Below are 19,337 nucleotides of genomic sequence, written 5' to 3' on the forward strand. Positions count from 1 at the left end.
TCATCAATGTGATAGCAAACCAAGAGAAGCTAGTTGTCAAGGACATAGGGTTCGCAAACCAGTACAAATATGGTTCAATAAGTTCTCCAAAAATAGAGAACCAATTAGCTATTCTACAATGAATCAATACACATGCATTTGGTTGCAGTTCTCCTCTATTACAGAGACCCAGGCAACATTGATATAAAGCCAGTTTAAAACTTTAAAATTCTTTCATGTTGCCAAAAAATGCTATTCTACATAGTAAGTCATATTTACCGGTGCTTGCAATATTTCTCTTTTGAGGTTGCTGTTCCTGCACAGTGCAGAAACAGGGTGGGGGCCCACATTTTTGGGGGGTCCAAAGATTCACTTGGAAGGCCCTTCCATGGATAGGGTGTGGCCCAAATGGGCAGAAACATGGACACACAGTGTCTGTCCATTCCCCTCCCCCAACCTTTGATTGGGTTAGGATGATCCAATGGGGCTGATTTTTGAGCCACACCCTATCCATGGAAGGGCCTTCCAAGTGAATGGTTTTGATCCCCCCAAAAATGTGGGCCCCCACCCTGTTTCTGCACTCGTGTGCAGGTAACTTACCTGCACACTTGTGCAGGAACAGTTTTCTCTTTTTCCAATCAAAATAGGAATGAAATATATAACTTATGTGCCCGAAAAGGGCCTATAGTGAGTAATTAAGTAGCAGCAAAACACAATCTCTAATATGAAACCACCTGCAAAAGTTGGTCTGCTAAACGGACTCACCCTCTTAAAGCCAGGTTCCATGCTTCCAGAAAGAACAACGACCACAGGTGATTCACTCCCAGTAATACACATTAATCCCTTCCATATTATCAGTGCAGATGTGACAATCATACCTGAAACACGTCACAAAATGGAAAATGTTCATATGCAGATATGCCCAATCACAAAACAGAAGAGAAAATTTCTATTATTTCTATTATTTTCCTATACATTTTTTTTTTATGGGTACTTCTTTTTTTTCCCTATACATACTTGGTTGGAAAAGAAAATATCAAATATAGAAGAATTCACAGAATATATTGAAATAAAGATGTATATAATAAGGATGCAAAATAAGTTTAATATTTTATTTTATTTTGAATGTTAACTGAATATATTAAAATGGGATAGACCGAAAAAAGGCCCCCCCGCACACCCCACTATGACAGAATTACACAAAGGAATAAAGGAAAATAGGAAAACAATACAATAAGAAATTAGGGGGGAGAAAGTCATAAACCTCCAGAGACTGCTTGACCGCTCCCGCTTTAGCCAACTTGTCAGCGACTTCATTGGCTGATCTCCTAACATTTTGGAAAGCTACAGAGCACCCGACCGTTATATCCTTTATTTCATCGAAAAAACGAAGAAATCTCCAAGGAGGAACCACCGAACCCTTAAGCCACCTAATGACATTTAACGAGTCTCCTTCCACGATAGTGTTTGCTACCCTCTCGCTCCCTAACAGCAAAATGCCTTGATATGCGGCTCTTACTTCAACTTCGTTTGAATCTGCAACACCTATAGGCCCAGAATAAGCCTGCACAACATCCCCATCTGAATTCCTTAAGATACCCCCGATCTCGGCTGGACCAGGGTTACCCAAGCTTGATCCGTCAAAGTTCAGCTTGGAAAATCCAACAAGAGGATTGACCCATTGCTGAGAAATTCTAGGAACTGGTACTTGACTGTTGCAAACCACTTTCCATCATGCACACAGGTCGAAAGCCGAAACAAATTTGAACATGAGCAGTGCCCTCGCCCAGGATATTGATAACGCAACTACCTTGATATACAGATAGTAAGAAGAATTAGCATGCCCAACAAAAATCCTATTGTTTCTTTCCGACCACAGAACCCACATCGTAGCCAATAACGATATCGACCACAAAACTTTACCTTTTTTTCTCCATGGACTCAGAGACCACCCTTCAAAAAGATCCTTCACATGGGAAGGGAATACCCACTCGATACCGAATCTCGACAGTACCCTTCCCCAAACCTCTCGAGCTACTTTGCAATGAATAAATAAATGCTCCACAGATTCTCCCGCTTCTATACACATAGCACAATGATTGACTATGATCATATTCCTTGCCCTCAAAAAATCTACCGTTTGAATACGGCCTTGGATCACCGACCAACCAAAGAAACAAATTCTTGGGGGAACCTTCATCTCCCACACTTTTGCAACAGAAAGATTTACCGCACACGGATTCAATCCTTTGTAGAAAGATTTGACCGAAAAATAACCCGAAGACTCCCACACCCAGATCCTTTTATCCGCCCCTGATGAACAAATGTAGTTACCTTCCAAGACCTGAAGTAATGAGACCAACGAGAGCAATTCCCTGTCAAAGAAATTTCTGCGGAACAGCGGCTTCCAGATCACCTTATTGTCCCGAAACTCAAAGCAATCTTTAACTAAAGCTTGTTTGTCACTGGCCACAACATATAGATCAGGGAACAAATCTTTTAAAGGAATGACGGAACACCATACCATATTCCAAAAAGAAATTCTATCCCCCGAGTATACTCTATATCTTATGCCACGGTCGAACCATGGACTCAAACGCAAAATATCCCTCCACAGAGTCACCCCTGTTTTGTTGAATCGATTTAGGGATCTCCAATTTCCCACGTCTGCGCCATATTTACCACCAATAACTTTCACCCACAACTGTGACTGTTCTTCGCCAAACCTCCACAGCCATTTCCCCAGGAGAGCAGCATTTACCTGTTTGATCTTACGGATCCCCAAACCTCCGCCAAGTACCGGCTTGCATACATCTTCCCAAGAGACCAAAGAGAAGCTCCTCTTTTCCTTCGATCCTCCCCACAAAAATCTCCTCTGAATCAATTCGATCCGCTTTGCAATAGAAATAGGGCACCTGAATAAAGATAATTGGTAAATAGGAATATTAGACAACACTGCCTTAATCAAAGTCAATCTTCCCCCTTTTGATACCAAATTCCTTTTCCATGTATCTAGTCTCCTTTCTATTCTTTCCACAATGGGCGCCCACGAACCTATTTTTGGTCTACCACCTCCCAAAGGGAGCCCAAGATAAGAAGAAGGGAACCTATCCAAAAGGCATCCCATTAGATTAGCCAAATTCTTTGCTTCCTCCTCCCCCACATTCACAGCATACATTCGAGACTTTGAAAAATTCGATCTTTGACCAGTGATGATTTCGTAACACCTCAGCACTGCTTTAAGATTCAAAATTTTCGAAATCTGGGGAGAACTAAATAAAAGAGTATCATCTGCAAATTGCAGATGAGACACTTCAACTCCGTTCTGGCCACATTGGATCCCCTTAACTAGTCCCACGGATTTGCCTTTCTCCATTAATAGACTCAAAGCTTCAGCAACGATAACGAACAGGAAAGGAGATAACGGGTCCCCTTGCCTCAAGCCTCGAGACGATCTAAAAAATCCTTTAGGAGAACCATTTATTAGGATGGAAAACCAAGCCGACGATAAGCAACTTTTGATTCACCCCCGCCAACGATTCCCAAACCCCATTTTCCCAAGGAAATGGTCCAAACAATGCCATTCTACTCTATCATACGCTTTTTCCATGTCAAGTTTGCACACAACCTCCGCAGAACCCGACTTAACCATCCAGTACACCGTTTCATTGGCCACCAACGAGCAATCCAAAATCTGCCTCTGGCTCACAAAACACACCGATTCATAGAAATGATCGAAGGAAGAGCCACTTTTAATCTGTCTGCCAATATTTTTCACAGGACTTTATAAAGGCAACCAACTAGACTGATAGGTCTAAAATCCGAGACCTTCACCGTGCCTTTAATTTTTGGCAGCAAAGCTATGAACGACACTCCAGGACCTCTATCCAACTCCATACCGTCAAAGAAGTCCTTGAAAAATTTAAAGATGTCCCCTTTAACATACTCCCAACAGGATTGGAAGAAGGCCAAACAAAAACCATCCGGCCCTGGAGCTTTATCGCGGGCCATCGAAAAAACCCCAATCTCCACCTCTTCTTCCGAGAACGGCCTTTCCAGCGCCAACCTGTTGTGGTCATCTAAAACCTTAAAATGCACTTCATCTAAGACCGGTCTCACAATGACTTCCGAATAATATAAAGACCTAAAGAAATCCAGAATTTCCTTGGTGATGACTTCCCGATTGAATGATGGAGCAACGTCGACCTCAAGAGCCGCTATATGATTGTTTCGCCTCCTCGCACTAGCGATGCTATCAAAGTAAGCTGTGTTTTTGTCCCGTTTTTGTCCCCTCCTTTAACCACAAAGCTCTTGATTTCTGCCTCCACAATATTTCATCCTGCAATAAAAGACATCTATATTCTTCCTTGTATCGACCCAACTCTATCAGCTCTTCCTCTAAAGCAGTCCCCTCCTCATCCGCCAAAGAGATAGCTCGAATACAGTCGAGTAACCACAATTTTCTTTCTGATCTTTCCCCCAGTCTATTAGAGTTCCATTCTTTGAGTTTCTTTTTTACCGCTCTGAGCTTTTCCCCTATGACAAAATCCGCCGCCCCTTCAACCTTGTGCGATACCCACCATCCCCCCATCAACTCCTCCATCTTAGGAAGTTCAAGCCAAGCCAGGTCAAACCTAAACGGGGAGGAACCCCAAGAATCCAATCTTGGATCCAGCAATAGCGGGCAGTGGTCTCAGACAGAATGAATAAGAGCCTTTTGATAGGAGTCCGGAAAGATGGATAACCACTCTGAGCACAACAAAAACCGATCAATCCGACTCTTCCTGGAGTTTCTAGACCAAGTAAATTTAGCCCCCGACAAAGGAATATCAATCAATTCATATCTAGCAATAAAAGCTGAAAAATCCCCCATACACTAATTGGATCTTCTGCACCCCATCCTTTCTTCCACCCATCTAACTTTGTTAAAATCCCCCCCCCCAAGCTCCACGGATGAACCCACTTATTCCTGACTACGGCTAATTCTTCCCATAAATTGACCTTGTCATTCCTCACTGTTGGACCATATATGCCTGTGAAGGTTACCAGGATAGGTTCCCCCACCTTCCTCAAGACAATTGAAACTGAAAACTTGCCTATCCATGATTCTTGTACTTCCCACCGTGATTGATCCCACATCACTAGAACGCCCCCTGCAGCTCCAATGGCATCCAAGGCTAGGAATTCGCATTCGCTCCTAAGCTCTTAATTAGAGACCTATTCACCCCCCCCCCCCCCAACTTAGTTTCTTGAATACAAACTGCCACAGGTTTATTATGTTTTACAACTGCCTTAACTTGGGCCTTTTTTTCCAAAGACCCCAACCCATTCACATTCCAAGAAATAATCTTCATGGACACACCGATTGGAGAGCTACAAGACGCCTTGGACCTCCTCTTCTACTGCTTTTCCTATTTGAAGATTTGGCGATTCTACCATTAGACCCATCATAATTAACATCGGATTTGAGTTTAGCTAATTCCCGCAGCATCTTCTTGATCCCCTCCAAGCTGGAAGGGTCGGATAACATTCTCTGATCTAACTCTCTTCCCTCAGCAACCCTGAACAAATTTATTAACTGATCCTCTGATCCGGAGTAAGTCAAGCCCAAAGCCCTGCTCGTAGAAATGATGTGGTTAACAAACACCTCCAGAATCTGAGCTTTAGGATCAACCCAGGAAATGGGTTTTGGATCTTCCTCCTGAGTAATAACCAAAGCCAGTTTATTACGCCTGTTATCGGACCAAAAAGATTCGTCGTTGCCCCTACTATCCTCCCCACCGATACCCTCCCGCCTATCCATCTGCACGCAACTATCGGAAGATGCATTTGATGAAGGAATAACGTCATTCGCCTCCTCACTTTGCAACAGTAACTGACCTTGACTCCCCTTTGATAAAGAAACATCCCCCTGAACGCCCTCCTCGCAGTTACTTGCTACCAGGGAGGCTTCTGCGAACTCGTCCAATAGATTAGAGATAAGATTAGAGTCACCCAGAATCCCTTCTTCCCCTCGGGTCCCCAAACTTGGTGATAGAAAGGTCGAAAAACCCTTGGCTAGCACAGACCAATTGACTAGAAGAGAAGGAGAAGAATTTTCAGAGACTTTCAACTGAAATTGGGAATCTTCCGTGCTTCCAACCCCACTTGGATAAGCTAAAGAAAGCCCATTGACCGAAATATCCATAAAGTCCATCAGGTCCCGTGGGCTTTGGGCCTCCAAACAGCAGAGGTTAAAAAGGTCCGCCGATCGAGATAACTCTATTCTTCCCAACGGAGAGGATTCAATAGGAAGGATTGGATGGCTAGATCCACAGATCCGAGGGATAGGTGAAGAAACAATCTGCTTTACCGGGCCCATCTGCAAGTATTGCTCATCTGATGGCTGAGGACCCACTAAGCTTAACAGGGGGATACGCGCCTCCACCACAGTCGAGAAACCTACTTCTGACGCACGTCGTACTGTAGACGAATGAGAACCCTCCACGTTGTCCCTCTGCATGGCAATCTTCTCAACGTTCAAATTGTCGTAGGCTATCCCCTTATAGCTCAAGCTACCACCACGTTTAGAGGACACGTCGCAGGGCATGCTAGAAGAGGAAGAGGCGTACGAAAGTTTTTCTTCTCCTTGATTGCTAATCTGCGCACCCCTCTTCTCCGGCACGACTCCGCCATGATTCTCGATCGAACCAGACCAAGGCTGAAAAAATAGTTCTACCGACTCCTCCGATTCACGAACTTCATTTAATATCTGTAAATCAAATCTTTAAAGAAGAAAAGCACCTAAGGAAAATCATTTATGCAAGCATAGGAGAACTGAAAAAGGGTTGGCCGTTCATTGGAAATATACAAATGATTCTAACATGAAATTGCAAACAGTAATTAGTGAGTATCTCACTGACAACATGTGAAAACAATTCTAGAACACTAGATTCAAGGAAAGTAGATCTACAAAAGAAGAAAATGACAAGGCTCATCTCCTTCTGAATATATGCATCACTCTAACATGATATTACAACGAATAACAAACAGCAAGGCATATCTCATTGATGGAGAGTGAAAAGATATCTTGAATACAACCTCAAAACATGGTTTTAAATTTCCACCAAAACCAACACGAAATGACCGAAATGTTTCCGTTTCCATCCCTACCGAGACCGAAATGCATAAACCAAAATCGTAAGTGTAATAGTCGTATACCATATTAGTATTATTATATAATTATATTTATACGAAGTGAATGCAAAATGTGGTGCATGCATTATTTATAAATATTGATATGAATTACAAGTGAAATTTTTTGGCAAGTACTAAATTGTTTGACATGCGCGACAGTGCATGTCATGAGGTGTCTAATGTTTTTAAACCATTATGGATGGTTGTCTTGCTTGTATAATGATTTATAAGTGAGTATTTGTGCTTATTCTAACCTTTCCTGAAGTTTCATCTTTAAATTCTATCGCTTGGATATGTTTTCATATGTTTCCTTCATTTTATAGGTTTCCACTGAAACTGAAACATTTCTGTTTCCATGACGACCAAAATCAAAACCGAAACCAAAATTTAAAACCATGAATCCAAAGAGATAAGAACCATAAAAAATCATGATTTTCTCTTAAAGAGAATGGAAGGAATATTATCTCTCACCCCCACAAAGATAAATTTGATTCAAACAACTTGCCCAGTGCCAGTGACAGCAGATAAACTTGAAAGGACTATATTGGAATTCCTAGAGATAAAGTGGTACAGAGAATGCACCTCATGATTGGAAGCTGGTATGCATATCGAAGGCTAAAGGAGGTCATTCGGGAGCATCAGTTTAGTCGTGCAGACTTGGAGTACCATACTAGGGTGTGAGATGCTGCACCATAGCACAAGGCAAGTTGCTAAAGGAGAGATGTTTGGTATGAGTTAATAGTATTCCGGATCTTGTTTTATTTAATTAGGTTTTAGTCGACTTAAGCAAAGTAAGGGTAAGGCTGTGTACATCTAGCCTTCCCCAGACCTCGCAATGGCAGGAGCCTCGTGCACTGGGCCGCCCTTTTTTTATAGTCGACTTAAGAATCATGGGAACGGTCAACTTAAAATATTGCTTTAGAGGGTATTTGAGTCTTCTAGTTCATTCTCACTTAATAAGTGTGGCTGAGATTAGACTATATTGATCCTTGAGATAGTCATTAGGGTTTGATATAGTATCAAGGGAGCATTAAGAGATGTAAGGAGTTATTATTGAAAGTTAGTGAAATTTTGATTGAGGGCTTCTTCCCAATCAAGTTATTGAAGGAATTGGAATAGATATTTGAGGATTTCTCCCCAATCAAGTTATTGAGGGAATTAGGATAGATATTTGAGGATCCTAGTCGGTACCAACATCTTGTGGGAAGACTTGTTAGACCATTACTCGTCCAGATATAGCATTCGCAATGAGTGTAGTGATTCAATTCATGCATTCTAAGAGGATTCTTCACTAGAATGTAGTTCATCAAATCCTAAGATATCTAAAGTATGCTCCAGGATGAGGAATTAATTATTTACGACTCAAATAAAGTATTGAGAGTTACTTAGATGATGATTTGGTAAAATACCTTCTGAATTCTGACAAACGATAAACTATTGGCTGGTGTACCTTAATTGGAGGGAAATTGAAGACATGGAAAAGTAAGCAACAGAGTATTATTTTATATCTAATGTTGAGGAAGAGTACCGAACAATGGCACATATTGCATCTAAGATGATGTGGATGAAGACACTAATGCAAGAGAAGAGGCTTAAGAATGATGACACAATGAAGATGTTTTGCGATAATCAAGTTGCTACACCTACACTCATACCCAGTAATTCAACGTTTAATGAAAAAAAAAATACAATGAAGCATATTGTCATTTTATTCCAAAAAGGTTACTAATAAACAGATATATACTCCATATGTGGTCAAAAGGTCATAGTCTGACGCTAGAATGCATTCCCTGCACTGATGGTGATGCGGATGAGGCGAAAATTCGTGCGGTGTGGAGTGGGGTTAAGCTCAACTAGGTATAACTAGGATTTGGATGGAAGGAGACTCCCAAAAGACTATCAGGTGGCTTAGGGAGGAGCTTAGACACTCCATAATGCTCCGTTTGGTTGCTCGTGGTGGCTCAGAAAGTAGTGGAATATGAAGTCAAAAGAAGTCAAGCAGGACGAGACAAGCATTTTGATTTGTCTAGAATTACCTCGGAGAATAGTGAAGCAGTGTTTGGTTGCGCGGCATATACTCGGAAACTAGGAGAATAAGTAGGGGTGTCATTACCAATATAGGGATAGAGGAAAGAGAGAGGCAAGAGAGAGCATCATTCCCTAGAAAATTCAACCAATATTTTTTAGTATTGGAAGGATTTGCTTTTAGAGGGGACAAGGATGTCAAGGAATCCACATCATCACACAAGTAATTATTACATGGGAGAAATCCAAGGGAGTCCAATGCTATTTTGGCAACCAAACATGGAATGGCATGACAAATCCAAACCAAAATCCGACGGCTGCCGAGCTTTTGTGCAACCAAACGAAGCATAAGGGAGTCTAAATCTTTAGACACTACTTAAGGGAGATTTTAGACTCTCTTTTTTTTTAAAGGTAATGATTTTATTTCATAATCCAAAAGTACAAGTAGAGGAGGGACAAGGTGTCCCCACAAAAGTACAATCCAAGAACATCCAATACAAGTTGACAGAATCCTGATGAGAGCTAAATCGCCTCCATCTTAGTTTAATTTAAACCAGCCATCGGGAGGTCCATACCAGCGGGGCAAGACTTTAAATGCTCATTTGTTCTCAGTCATTACTGTGGCACCAATCCGAAGTACCGCGCAAATGGAGTAAGGGACGCCACCCAAGTTCCTGGACCATGAGATGACGGCAATCTTGAGATGTCGAGAACAATGCGATACCAGGACTTAGACGCACCGTTAAATACCCGGTTATTCCTTTCCATCCAAAGATAACAGATAACCGCGAATGGAATGGCATTCCACATCAATTGCCAACACATCCGTGAAAAGCCCCGCACCAATTAAGTAAAAGCTGAGAAATATTGCTCGATAACACCCACGTCATGCCAAAGAATCTAAATATGGCCATACAAACAGCAAAGGTAAATGGGCAAATGAGGAGCACATGATCCAAAGTTTCCTCATGCTTACGACATAGCACGCACCAACTCGCAAATCTGAAACTCCATCTCTTGAGACGATCACACATATTGATGCATCAGTATGAGTCAGTCCAAGCAAAACCCACGATCCGTGGAGGAATGGCAGGTCGCCATAATCGAAATCTGTGTGATGTAGATCAATTGCCTTCATTTAGTTTCTTGAAGAACGACCTAACGGAAAAAACCCCCTCCGAATCAGGAGTCCAGATCCATCTATCCTCCACGTAGGGAGAAAGGTAAGAAGCAGATAATAGGGAGAGGAGAGATGAGAAAGAGGAAATTTCCCCATCCTTGAGATCGCGTCGTAACCGTATGTCCCAAAAGGAGCTCCTGCTGTCTGCACCTCTAATAAGATAATCTGAGATTCTGGCCTCTGATTTGCCGCAATGCGAAAGATATCAGGATAAGAGGTACACAGCGGCACATCCCCCAACCATAAATCAGCCCAAAAACGTATTTCGACCCCCAAACCTGCTCTGAATCTGACCAAGGCTCGAATTCCTCCCGGGCCGAGAAAATGGATCGCCAAGCAACCGATCTTTTTCAACTTGCCGGGCCACCACTCTCCCAATCTCCCCATCCCCTCCCATACTTTTCCCCAATAATATTGTTCCATAATGCATCTATATCCACCTCGAATCTCCATAGCCACTTCTCGAGGAGGGCCTTATTTCGAAGACATAGTTGCCCGATGCCCAATCCACCTTGTCGCTTTGCCATGCATACCTCGCTCCACTTTAGCAAATGCCTCAATTTTTTGTTACGTTCTTCCCTGCCCTCCCATAAGAAATCCCTTTGAATTTTCTCAATTCATGAAGCAACTTTACTGGGAATCTTGAACATCGACATATAGTAGACCGGCATATTAGATAATGACGCTTTGATCAGCGTTATGCGTCCACCGAAAGAAAGGTATTTCCTTTTCCACTTTGGAGTTTCCCTTCAATTCGTTCCACCACAGTGTCCCATAAAGCGATTTTGGGTATGCCAAAACCAAGTGGAAGCTCAAGATATTTGATAGGAAAGGAGTTCATAGAGCAACCGAGAATATTGGCATGGCTTTTTAGCAAAGCAGATCAAGGTTGATGCCGGCAATAGTGCTCTTAGAGAAATTTGTCCTCAGTCCCGATGCCATTTCAAACCAACGGAAAACCCCATTTAAATTATGAAATTCTGCAAGTCTGTCTTTGAGAAATACCAGCATATCATTGGAAAATTGTAGGTGTGAGATTGAAGAAGAGTTTCTGCAAGGCCAGAGACCGCTGAAGTAACCCTTTGATTCTGCCTTGGATATGAGAAGGCTCAATGCCTCCACGACCGTGATGAATAGATAAGGTGATAATGGATTGCCTCGCCGAAGTCCGCGAGTGCTTGAAAATATCCCTGTGGAGTCCCATTAATAAGCATGTAGAGAGATACCGTAGATATGCAAGATCTCATCCACGGGTTCCACTTATCCCAAAAACCCATTTCATTCAAAATGAAATCCACTTATCCCCAGACATTGTTTTAGACATTTTGTGCAGTATCAAGTGCCCCTTCTCCCACATACATAGGGAAGGAAATATAATGGTCGATCCTTTGGCCAATTTTGGAGTCTCATGTTAGAGTTTGATGGTTTGACACGAGATACCTAGTTTTAATCTTTATTTTTTGTTTTTTGTGTTATATATGTGTTATCTATGGCTAGCACGATTTAGTTTTCTTCATAAATCTCACTTCAAAAAAAAAGATCGACTAGAGAATTCCTTATTGTTCTCCATATTGTCGACTACGGATGCTGCTCAAATCAAAGGCCAACGAGACAAAATGATCCCCATAACACATGAACTCTGGGTTTGTAAAATTTGGATACTTACCTGAATCTCTAGTGTTAATTAGAGAACTCCTTACATTTCATTATTCTTTTCCCTAATAAGCACCAATTATGGTGTTGATCCAAAACAATGTTTCAAAACCCAGACTTGGGCCAGAATTCAACCAAGGGAAAATGAAGTCGACTCTAGCGAGTCAATGATTGACGTGAACATGGCTGGGGCGGGTCAAAGGAGTTGTAATTGACATGGCAGGGAAAAGGCATACACGTACAAAAACTCGACCAATGTTAAAAGGGAGTCAACTTGGGTAAGTCGGTAGTTGACTCGCTGAGTTTTTAAAAAGTAGTCTAAAAGATTCCTATTATTGCGCCTCCTTCATATACCAGTGTACTGTTTGTGGGTGGAATTCCTCACCCAGACATTGCTTTTAGCTCCCTGCACTTTCCATAAATTGTACAAAAAAGCACCCTCCTTACGGAATCTTGCTTTGTCCAACAATCACAATCCCCAAAATCAACTTGAAGGAAAAGGAATTCAGACCAGCCATATCTGAATGCATAATCAAAAGTTATAGTTTCTAGGTTCCAAAACTAGCAATGAAAAATGGAAAAAGAAAAAAGAAAAAGCAAGGACAATGATAATCCACAATGCCACGTTAATTCTTGTATAATAATCTCTTATATTCTCACATAAAGTAATAAACTCCATCAAAGTAAAGAACCCTAAAATCATCAATGTGATCTTTCATCATCTGAAACCAGTGTTTAAACAGCTTGATTGTAGCAGCATGTCAAAAATAGAAAATTGAGACTTGCTCAATTTAATTCAGAAACTTTCAGATGAAAATCAAAGCAGAGATCACAGAGAAAATTACAAATCATCCATTCCACAGAAACCCATTGAAGTAAAGAAATAAAGATCAAAACCCAATAATCTCAGCAGGAAGAGAAAACAATCTAAAGAAGAAAAACCAAGAAATCAGATGAAAAATAAAAGAAATGTACCGAGACTGATGGCCTGGGTGAGAACATGCCTAATCTGAAGGGAACGAATAGAGTCCAAGCTCTCGCCGATCCAACCCATTTTCCTCTCTCTCTCTCTCTCTCAGAGAGTTCTATATCGTTGGACAATGCAACAGAGGCCTCTAAAAGGGTTTTGGGCAGCTTTTTCTGAATTTACGGAAATACCCCGTTGGAGCAATGTTTTAAATTTCGGATTTCAGTCCAGACCGAAACCGAAACTGCCTTTACCCGAAATAATACTTTATTTTGGCGAAATACACTGAGCCCGAAATTTCGGTGTTTCGCGTATTTCGCCCGAAATTAACGAAATGAAGGCCAAATATTCAATTTTTGTCCAAAATTTCACAGTTAGAAATTTTATAGGGGCTGCATTACTTGCACGCTCCCCTTATAACGTGATTTGACATAAAGTTGCCCACTTTTCATGTCAAATCAGGTGATAAGGGGAGCGTGCATGAAATGCAAGGGGAGTGAAAATATCATCTCCCATTTTATAGGGGCGAAATTTTGAGATTTTATTGGAGCAAGATTTTATATGTCAAGATTTGATTGGAGCGAGATTTTATATTGTGTAAATTATTGTACGGTGTAATCCCATAGAATCCGGGTAGAAATCACTTTTTGAAAAACACCGTGTAATCTCATAGAATCTGGTAATTTTCAAAAAGTACTTGTGGACCCCGATCCGAGAGAGGCGCGGCGGTGAGGGACGTGCCCCCACATGCTAACAGTCTCAGGATCATCCACATGAATGGAGAGCTCTACCAAGGAACTCTCGAAAGAAGTGCCTCTCACAGCATGAGTGGCGATATAAAAGGTGAGATACCTCTCGATTCGGGGACTAGCCCAGATTCGAGGCGTACCTTAACAAAGAAGAGTCGCCATCCAAGGAAAAAGGCAAATGGGCCCTGGATCCCATACTATGCTCTGTTGCAACGGATAACCAGAGATTATAAAAAGAGGGTTCGTGCCTGGTTACGAATTTGGAAGGTCTAAAGAGCACCTCATCCGCCCAAGTGTAAACACCTGGTCTCTTATGCCATTTATTTAATGATTTTGAAGAGTTTTGAGCAAAAGTCATATGAAATGAGAATCAATATCACCGAGAAGACGTCTATCTAATCATGCATGTCTCGGAGATGAATTATAATCACACATAAAAAGAAATGAAATAAGTGTCGCCTAAGCAAAACTAGGTTATAAGTGACATGCCTAATGGGTGTCTAAGTTCTGGTGAACAAACACATGCATGACACACCAAAAAAGTATAAGATCTGCGCAATAAAGTAAGAAAACACTGCAAAACATAGAATATGACTCGATACCATACAACCCTAAAACTCTAATCTATACCTAGGCCCGAGTCTTTAGATGATCTGATGTTCATCCAAAGAAGCCTACGTATCCCCGCCTCCACGAGAATCAAGGCAACGTAGTTCTTCGCACCTATTCTAAGCTGTGATGCCTAAGACATCTAGACCTCTATCCTAGACTCGATCTAAAAGACCGGACTAGTTCTTAAAGCTTTTTGTGTGATTATTTAAATTCCAATGGATTGTAGATTTTAGGACACCCTATATGCCTTAACTAAATGCAGGTTAGCCCTAAGCTAATGCAGGTGGTTCTTATAATCTATGTGTAGCTAGGCTGTATATCCTAAGAAAACAGTAGGATCTATCGCATCTTAGACCTAGTCATCAATTGGCGATGTGGATCGCCAATTGACCGGACGGAGGCGTAAAACTCCTAGCTAGGACTCACTCCTAACTCTAACACAAACAAATAAAACACACAACAAACAAACAACGAACAAGGGAGCAACTCCCGACTCAAAAACTCTCTAACTAGGACATGCTCCTAACTCTAGAGGAAGATCTTTTCGAAGAAAACAATATTTTGAAGGATTTTTGTAATTTTTGAAAGATTTAAAATGCTTATTTTTAAAGGTTTGGCTGGACTTGGGATGTGGATCCCAAGCTGCACTACGTACCCTGTTGAAAGGGATCAAACCAACGTAGTTCGGAACAGAATTCCTAACTACTCTCCTAATGACTCAAGATTTTTGAGATTTTTGGTGTTTTAGATGTTTTTGATGTTTTTGACACGAGAGGACTGAATCCTATCATCATAAAGGGAAGACAGACTCCTGATATCCCGCAAAGGTTGGACAGCATCCTATGCTTTGCGGGGGGAATGAACAGAAACACGACTCTGCAAGGGTTGGACAGCATCCTATACCTTGCAAGAGCGGATAGAAGAACATGATCTGATGAAAGGTTGGATAAAATCCTAACCCCTATGATGATAGAATTTGATTCCTGAACAGGAGGACTGACTCTCTAGACTAAGGACGGATTCCTATGCTAGTGGACTATCAAACTAAGATAAAGCTCACAAGTAATAAGGAAAAAGAGACCTTGTGCATATTTGGCAAAGGTAAAACACCCAGCTGGGCCGGACAGCTACCTAGCCCTAGGGTGCAACAAATGTGCAACCCAATACCCATAAGGGTAGGGGTATGTTGCCAAGCCGAGCAAGGTGTTCTCCCAAAACCGAACGACGCACAAAGAGGAGGTTTAGTAAGAGAATGAGATTGGGTAAGTCTCTTAGACACAGAGGTAGGATAGAGAAAAATATTAACAAGGAAAAGAGACCTTGTGCATATTTGGTTTAGGTAAAACACTCAACCGGGCCGGACAGCTACCTAGCCCTAAGGTGCAACAAATGTGCAACCCAATACCCATAAGGTAAGGGGTATGATGCCAAGCCGAGCAAGGTGTTCTTCCAAAACCAAACAACGCACAAAAAGGAGGGTTTAAAACCTATGAGACTAGAGGTTAACTTAGGTTGATTCATTAATGAGACAATGCCTGTCTCCAAAGATTTGGATCTAAAAGACTAGGCAAGTCTTTTGAGAAAATAGAATGCTATTTGGACTGTGCAAGTCCCCCTATAGATGGGCTTGGGCTAGCGCCTTCATCGCCCTTGCAATGATAAGGGATTCTAGCATCTAAAGAAATTTAACAAAAATCTAAAAGACTGTGTTAGTCTATCAAAGAGAGAAGAAAAAGGCTACCAGATAGTTGTAAATTTCATTCTATTCTTATAAAAATACATCAAGTGCTAAGCAAAGAAGAATTTTCAAGAACATAGCAATCATAAAATGATAAACAATATTAATTAGTCCAGACCAGCCGCTGGATAGCCTAATAAAGTAAAAGTAAACAATATCAAACACTTCTATTCCCAACCATACACATCACCCCAATATGGGGACTCCAATGAAATCAGATGATGCTAAAGTAATCATCTGATATCAAATACACATGATAATATTTCTACATCCCGCCTTGAAATCAGACAGTACTCATGTCGATAATATCGAATAGAGTAGTCATCTGATCTCCTTCTTCCTATTTAAACAATTTATTTAAATAAATAATAAAAAAAAAAAATGAGTATAATAAGCTTCGAGATAAACTCACCTGAACAATTCATTTATTACCGTCTTCGAACCCTAACTCAAAACTTAGTATGAAAAAGAAGTATTAAATTTATAAGTACTGGACTGTAAATAAATGTGCTCACAAGACATGGATTGAATTAGATAGTCTGATTTTATAAGCATACAGAAGATAAACCTGTCCACAACTAGATAAACCAATTCTACAAACCTTCGGTCCATGAATTGTATTTTGCGCAACTTGTAGTACCATATGTAAAGAGAAAAACAGAATTTGTGCAATACCAATACATGTAATGCTAGTAATAAAAGGGAACACTAAATTAACAAACAATGATCTATATAAGCACTAATAAGCACTAGTCTTACAGGCATTGAACTATATGAACTGGACAAATTTACAACCTATAAATCTGCTCCCTGTCATTGCTCTTTTGAAGGTATAAAATGAAGATTTTAAGGCTGAAATGGATAATAAAGAAGATGATGATCAAAAGGTGACTAGGTTGGAAAAAGGGCTATATAAAATCTTATCAACTCATGAGTTGAAACAAAACAGGGGCTGAACCAGGAAAATATTTCATCGCTGGATTTAGGATTCAAGAGCTGATCTAAAACAGGGTTCAAACAGGGACTACAAAATCTTTATCATTTGATTCAAGAAATATATGGACGGTATGCATATAATGTATGGCCATTCAAACCTACAAGGAACTAAACTATATGGGAATAGAGCTTGAATGTAAAACCTGATAAAAACCAAACCCCTGAAACTAGTAGCTATATCCATGTGACCATAAACAATCGGTACTTACTTTTTAAAAATTTCTATGAAAATATTTATATTACATATGTAAAATGATTCCAATAAAAAACCTGGCAATTATATAAACTTAAGTAGAGAATAATTCAACCTATGTAGGATAATTTACTAATCAAATAAGAAAGGCATTTGAATTTCAAAGACTACAAACGAACCCTCTTGATTTGAATCATAAATCATTGTTATCTATCCTCTCTGGATACTACCAAGATTATATGAAAACGCCCATATTACTAATATCTCAAGCATATATATTTCAATTTATGCCAGTTAAGAGCCTGATATATAAGTTTGGAATATAAAAATCATAAGTACCACTCAAAATGAAACCAGTCAATATACTAAATGTAATAATGAACTTCAAAAACACATGATACATTCTCAATGAACAGATCTTTTAATATTCTAAAAGAATAGATGAAGAAACAAGCTATATAAGAAAAATCACACAGTGGAGATCCATAAACATATAAACACAGACAATTAACTCACTGATGGACAGATTCCATAATTAAGAATCCCTATCCGGCTCAATTGCTCATGATAATCTATATCAATAACTAAAAGGGACACACCTTAGCTAATATCTATACACATATGTGACAATCAATTTATCAAGAACTGATTTCATCCAATCAACGATAACGATGATGATATTACGATGAAAATCTATCAGAGATATCATGGAATTTTCAACTAAAAATCTGAACATTGACATTTCTGATCCTAAAAATAAAAATCCTACCCTTTCAGTTCATAGATTAACCATCAAGTGAGCGAAAATGCTAATTTACAGAGAAATTATTTGTACAGACGTTATTTTAGACAAATCACAAAAGAAAATCTCATAATCATAGCGTAATTTACAGAACATTGCTGTACAGAGCTCTTACCTCTTTTGCGCTTTTACTCTTTTCTTCTCAAGCTTAAAATTCTGATGAAACAACAGACTCTGCACCTTCAATTTCTTTGTTTTTGCCTCTGATTTTAGTAATCAATCTACTAATATATTCCTTCCTCTTCACTATTTTGAAAGAACAATAGATCAAGGTATTGACTGGCCGGAGCTTGTCAGAGTATGACCGGAAAGCAGTAGAAACGAAACCGGAGTTCTGGCGAGCTTGCCGGGAAGTCTGGCCGGAAAAGAAAAGGCTCGGTTAGGGTTTTAAGCCCAGAAAATCGAAAAAATTTAGGTCTTCTAAAAACAGATCTATGAGATCAAGCAACGGAGGAGAGTAGATCTGACGCTTTTCACAGATTTAAAGGAGATTTACTAAAGTTAGGGTATGAAATCGACAGATTTTGCAGAGGAAAAGTTGGATCTAAGATTTTATAATCTTGATTCGAAGTTAGGAAGTGTAATCTAGGGTTTGGATGAAGGTTATAATGTTAGGGTTTGTGATGAAGAAAATAAGGTATTTTCTAAGGTCTGAGATGAAAAGAAGCTGAAAATCAACCCCAAAAGAACAATTTGCAGAGAATAGAGTAACTAAAGGAAGAAAAGAGGTAGCCCTGGGGTTTTAGTCGGAGACTTGCCGGAGTATAGCCGGTGGTGAAGTGAAAAATGGTCGGCCGGCGAAGATGAGCGATGGAAATCGAAATTTGGGATCTCTCTTTCTCTAATTTTCGCTCTGCTAGGGTTTAGAAATCAAATCTTGTTTTTTTTTTTTTAGAAAATGAGTTTAAGTTTTTATTTATAGAAAATGGTGGAATCGATATTTACACTCAAATTGATAGGCGCACAAATGTGCGACCCTATCAGGATAATGCACCCCCTGCTTCCTGATAACTGCACTAACTCCACTTGTCTTTTTCAAATTTCTTCGTCGGATCTTTCTGGAATTTTGCAGGGATTTTTCTGGGGTCTTAAGGTTTCCAAAAATGTATTCATGGGTACTTAGGATCTTTGGATAACTTGAATTTTCCCTAAAGTACATAGATTTTTAGGTAAAATGAAAAACCTAGTGGGCCACCCCCCATTACACTACACACACCAATTCAGCCCGTTTGCTGGGCAAACGCGCTCAGATCATGATGAAATTTTG

At 40.2% G+C, this 19,337-nt stretch overlaps 1 protein-coding gene across 2 annotated transcripts in view; it reads right to left on the minus strand.

Moving 5' to 3' along the window:
* Nucleotides 1–19,337, minus strand: part of LOC143886482 (uncharacterized) — a 66,716-nt gene that overhangs the window by 13,440 nt on the left and 33,939 nt on the right. The window contains exons 2-3 of one of the 2 annotated variants that reach the window (XM_077390462.1): nt 12,989–13,071; nt 745–857 (exon numbers count right to left, since the gene is read on the minus strand). In XM_077390462.1, the coding sequence (XP_077246577.1) occupies nt 745–857; nt 12,989–13,067 (192 nt within the window). In that variant the 5' untranslated portion in view covers nt 13,068–13,071. Of the gene's footprint in view, nt 1–744; nt 858–12,988; nt 13,109–19,337 lie in introns of those variants that run through there. The other variant, XM_077390461.1, reaches the window with a different exon arrangement.

This window comes from Tasmannia lanceolata, unplaced genomic scaffold, assembly GCF_043159265.1.
Source record: "Tasmannia lanceolata isolate RefF3 unplaced genomic scaffold, GAP_Taslan_0.1 ptg000011l, whole genome shotgun sequence".
NCBI lineage: Eukaryota > Viridiplantae > Streptophyta > Magnoliopsida > Canellales > Winteraceae > Tasmannia > Tasmannia lanceolata.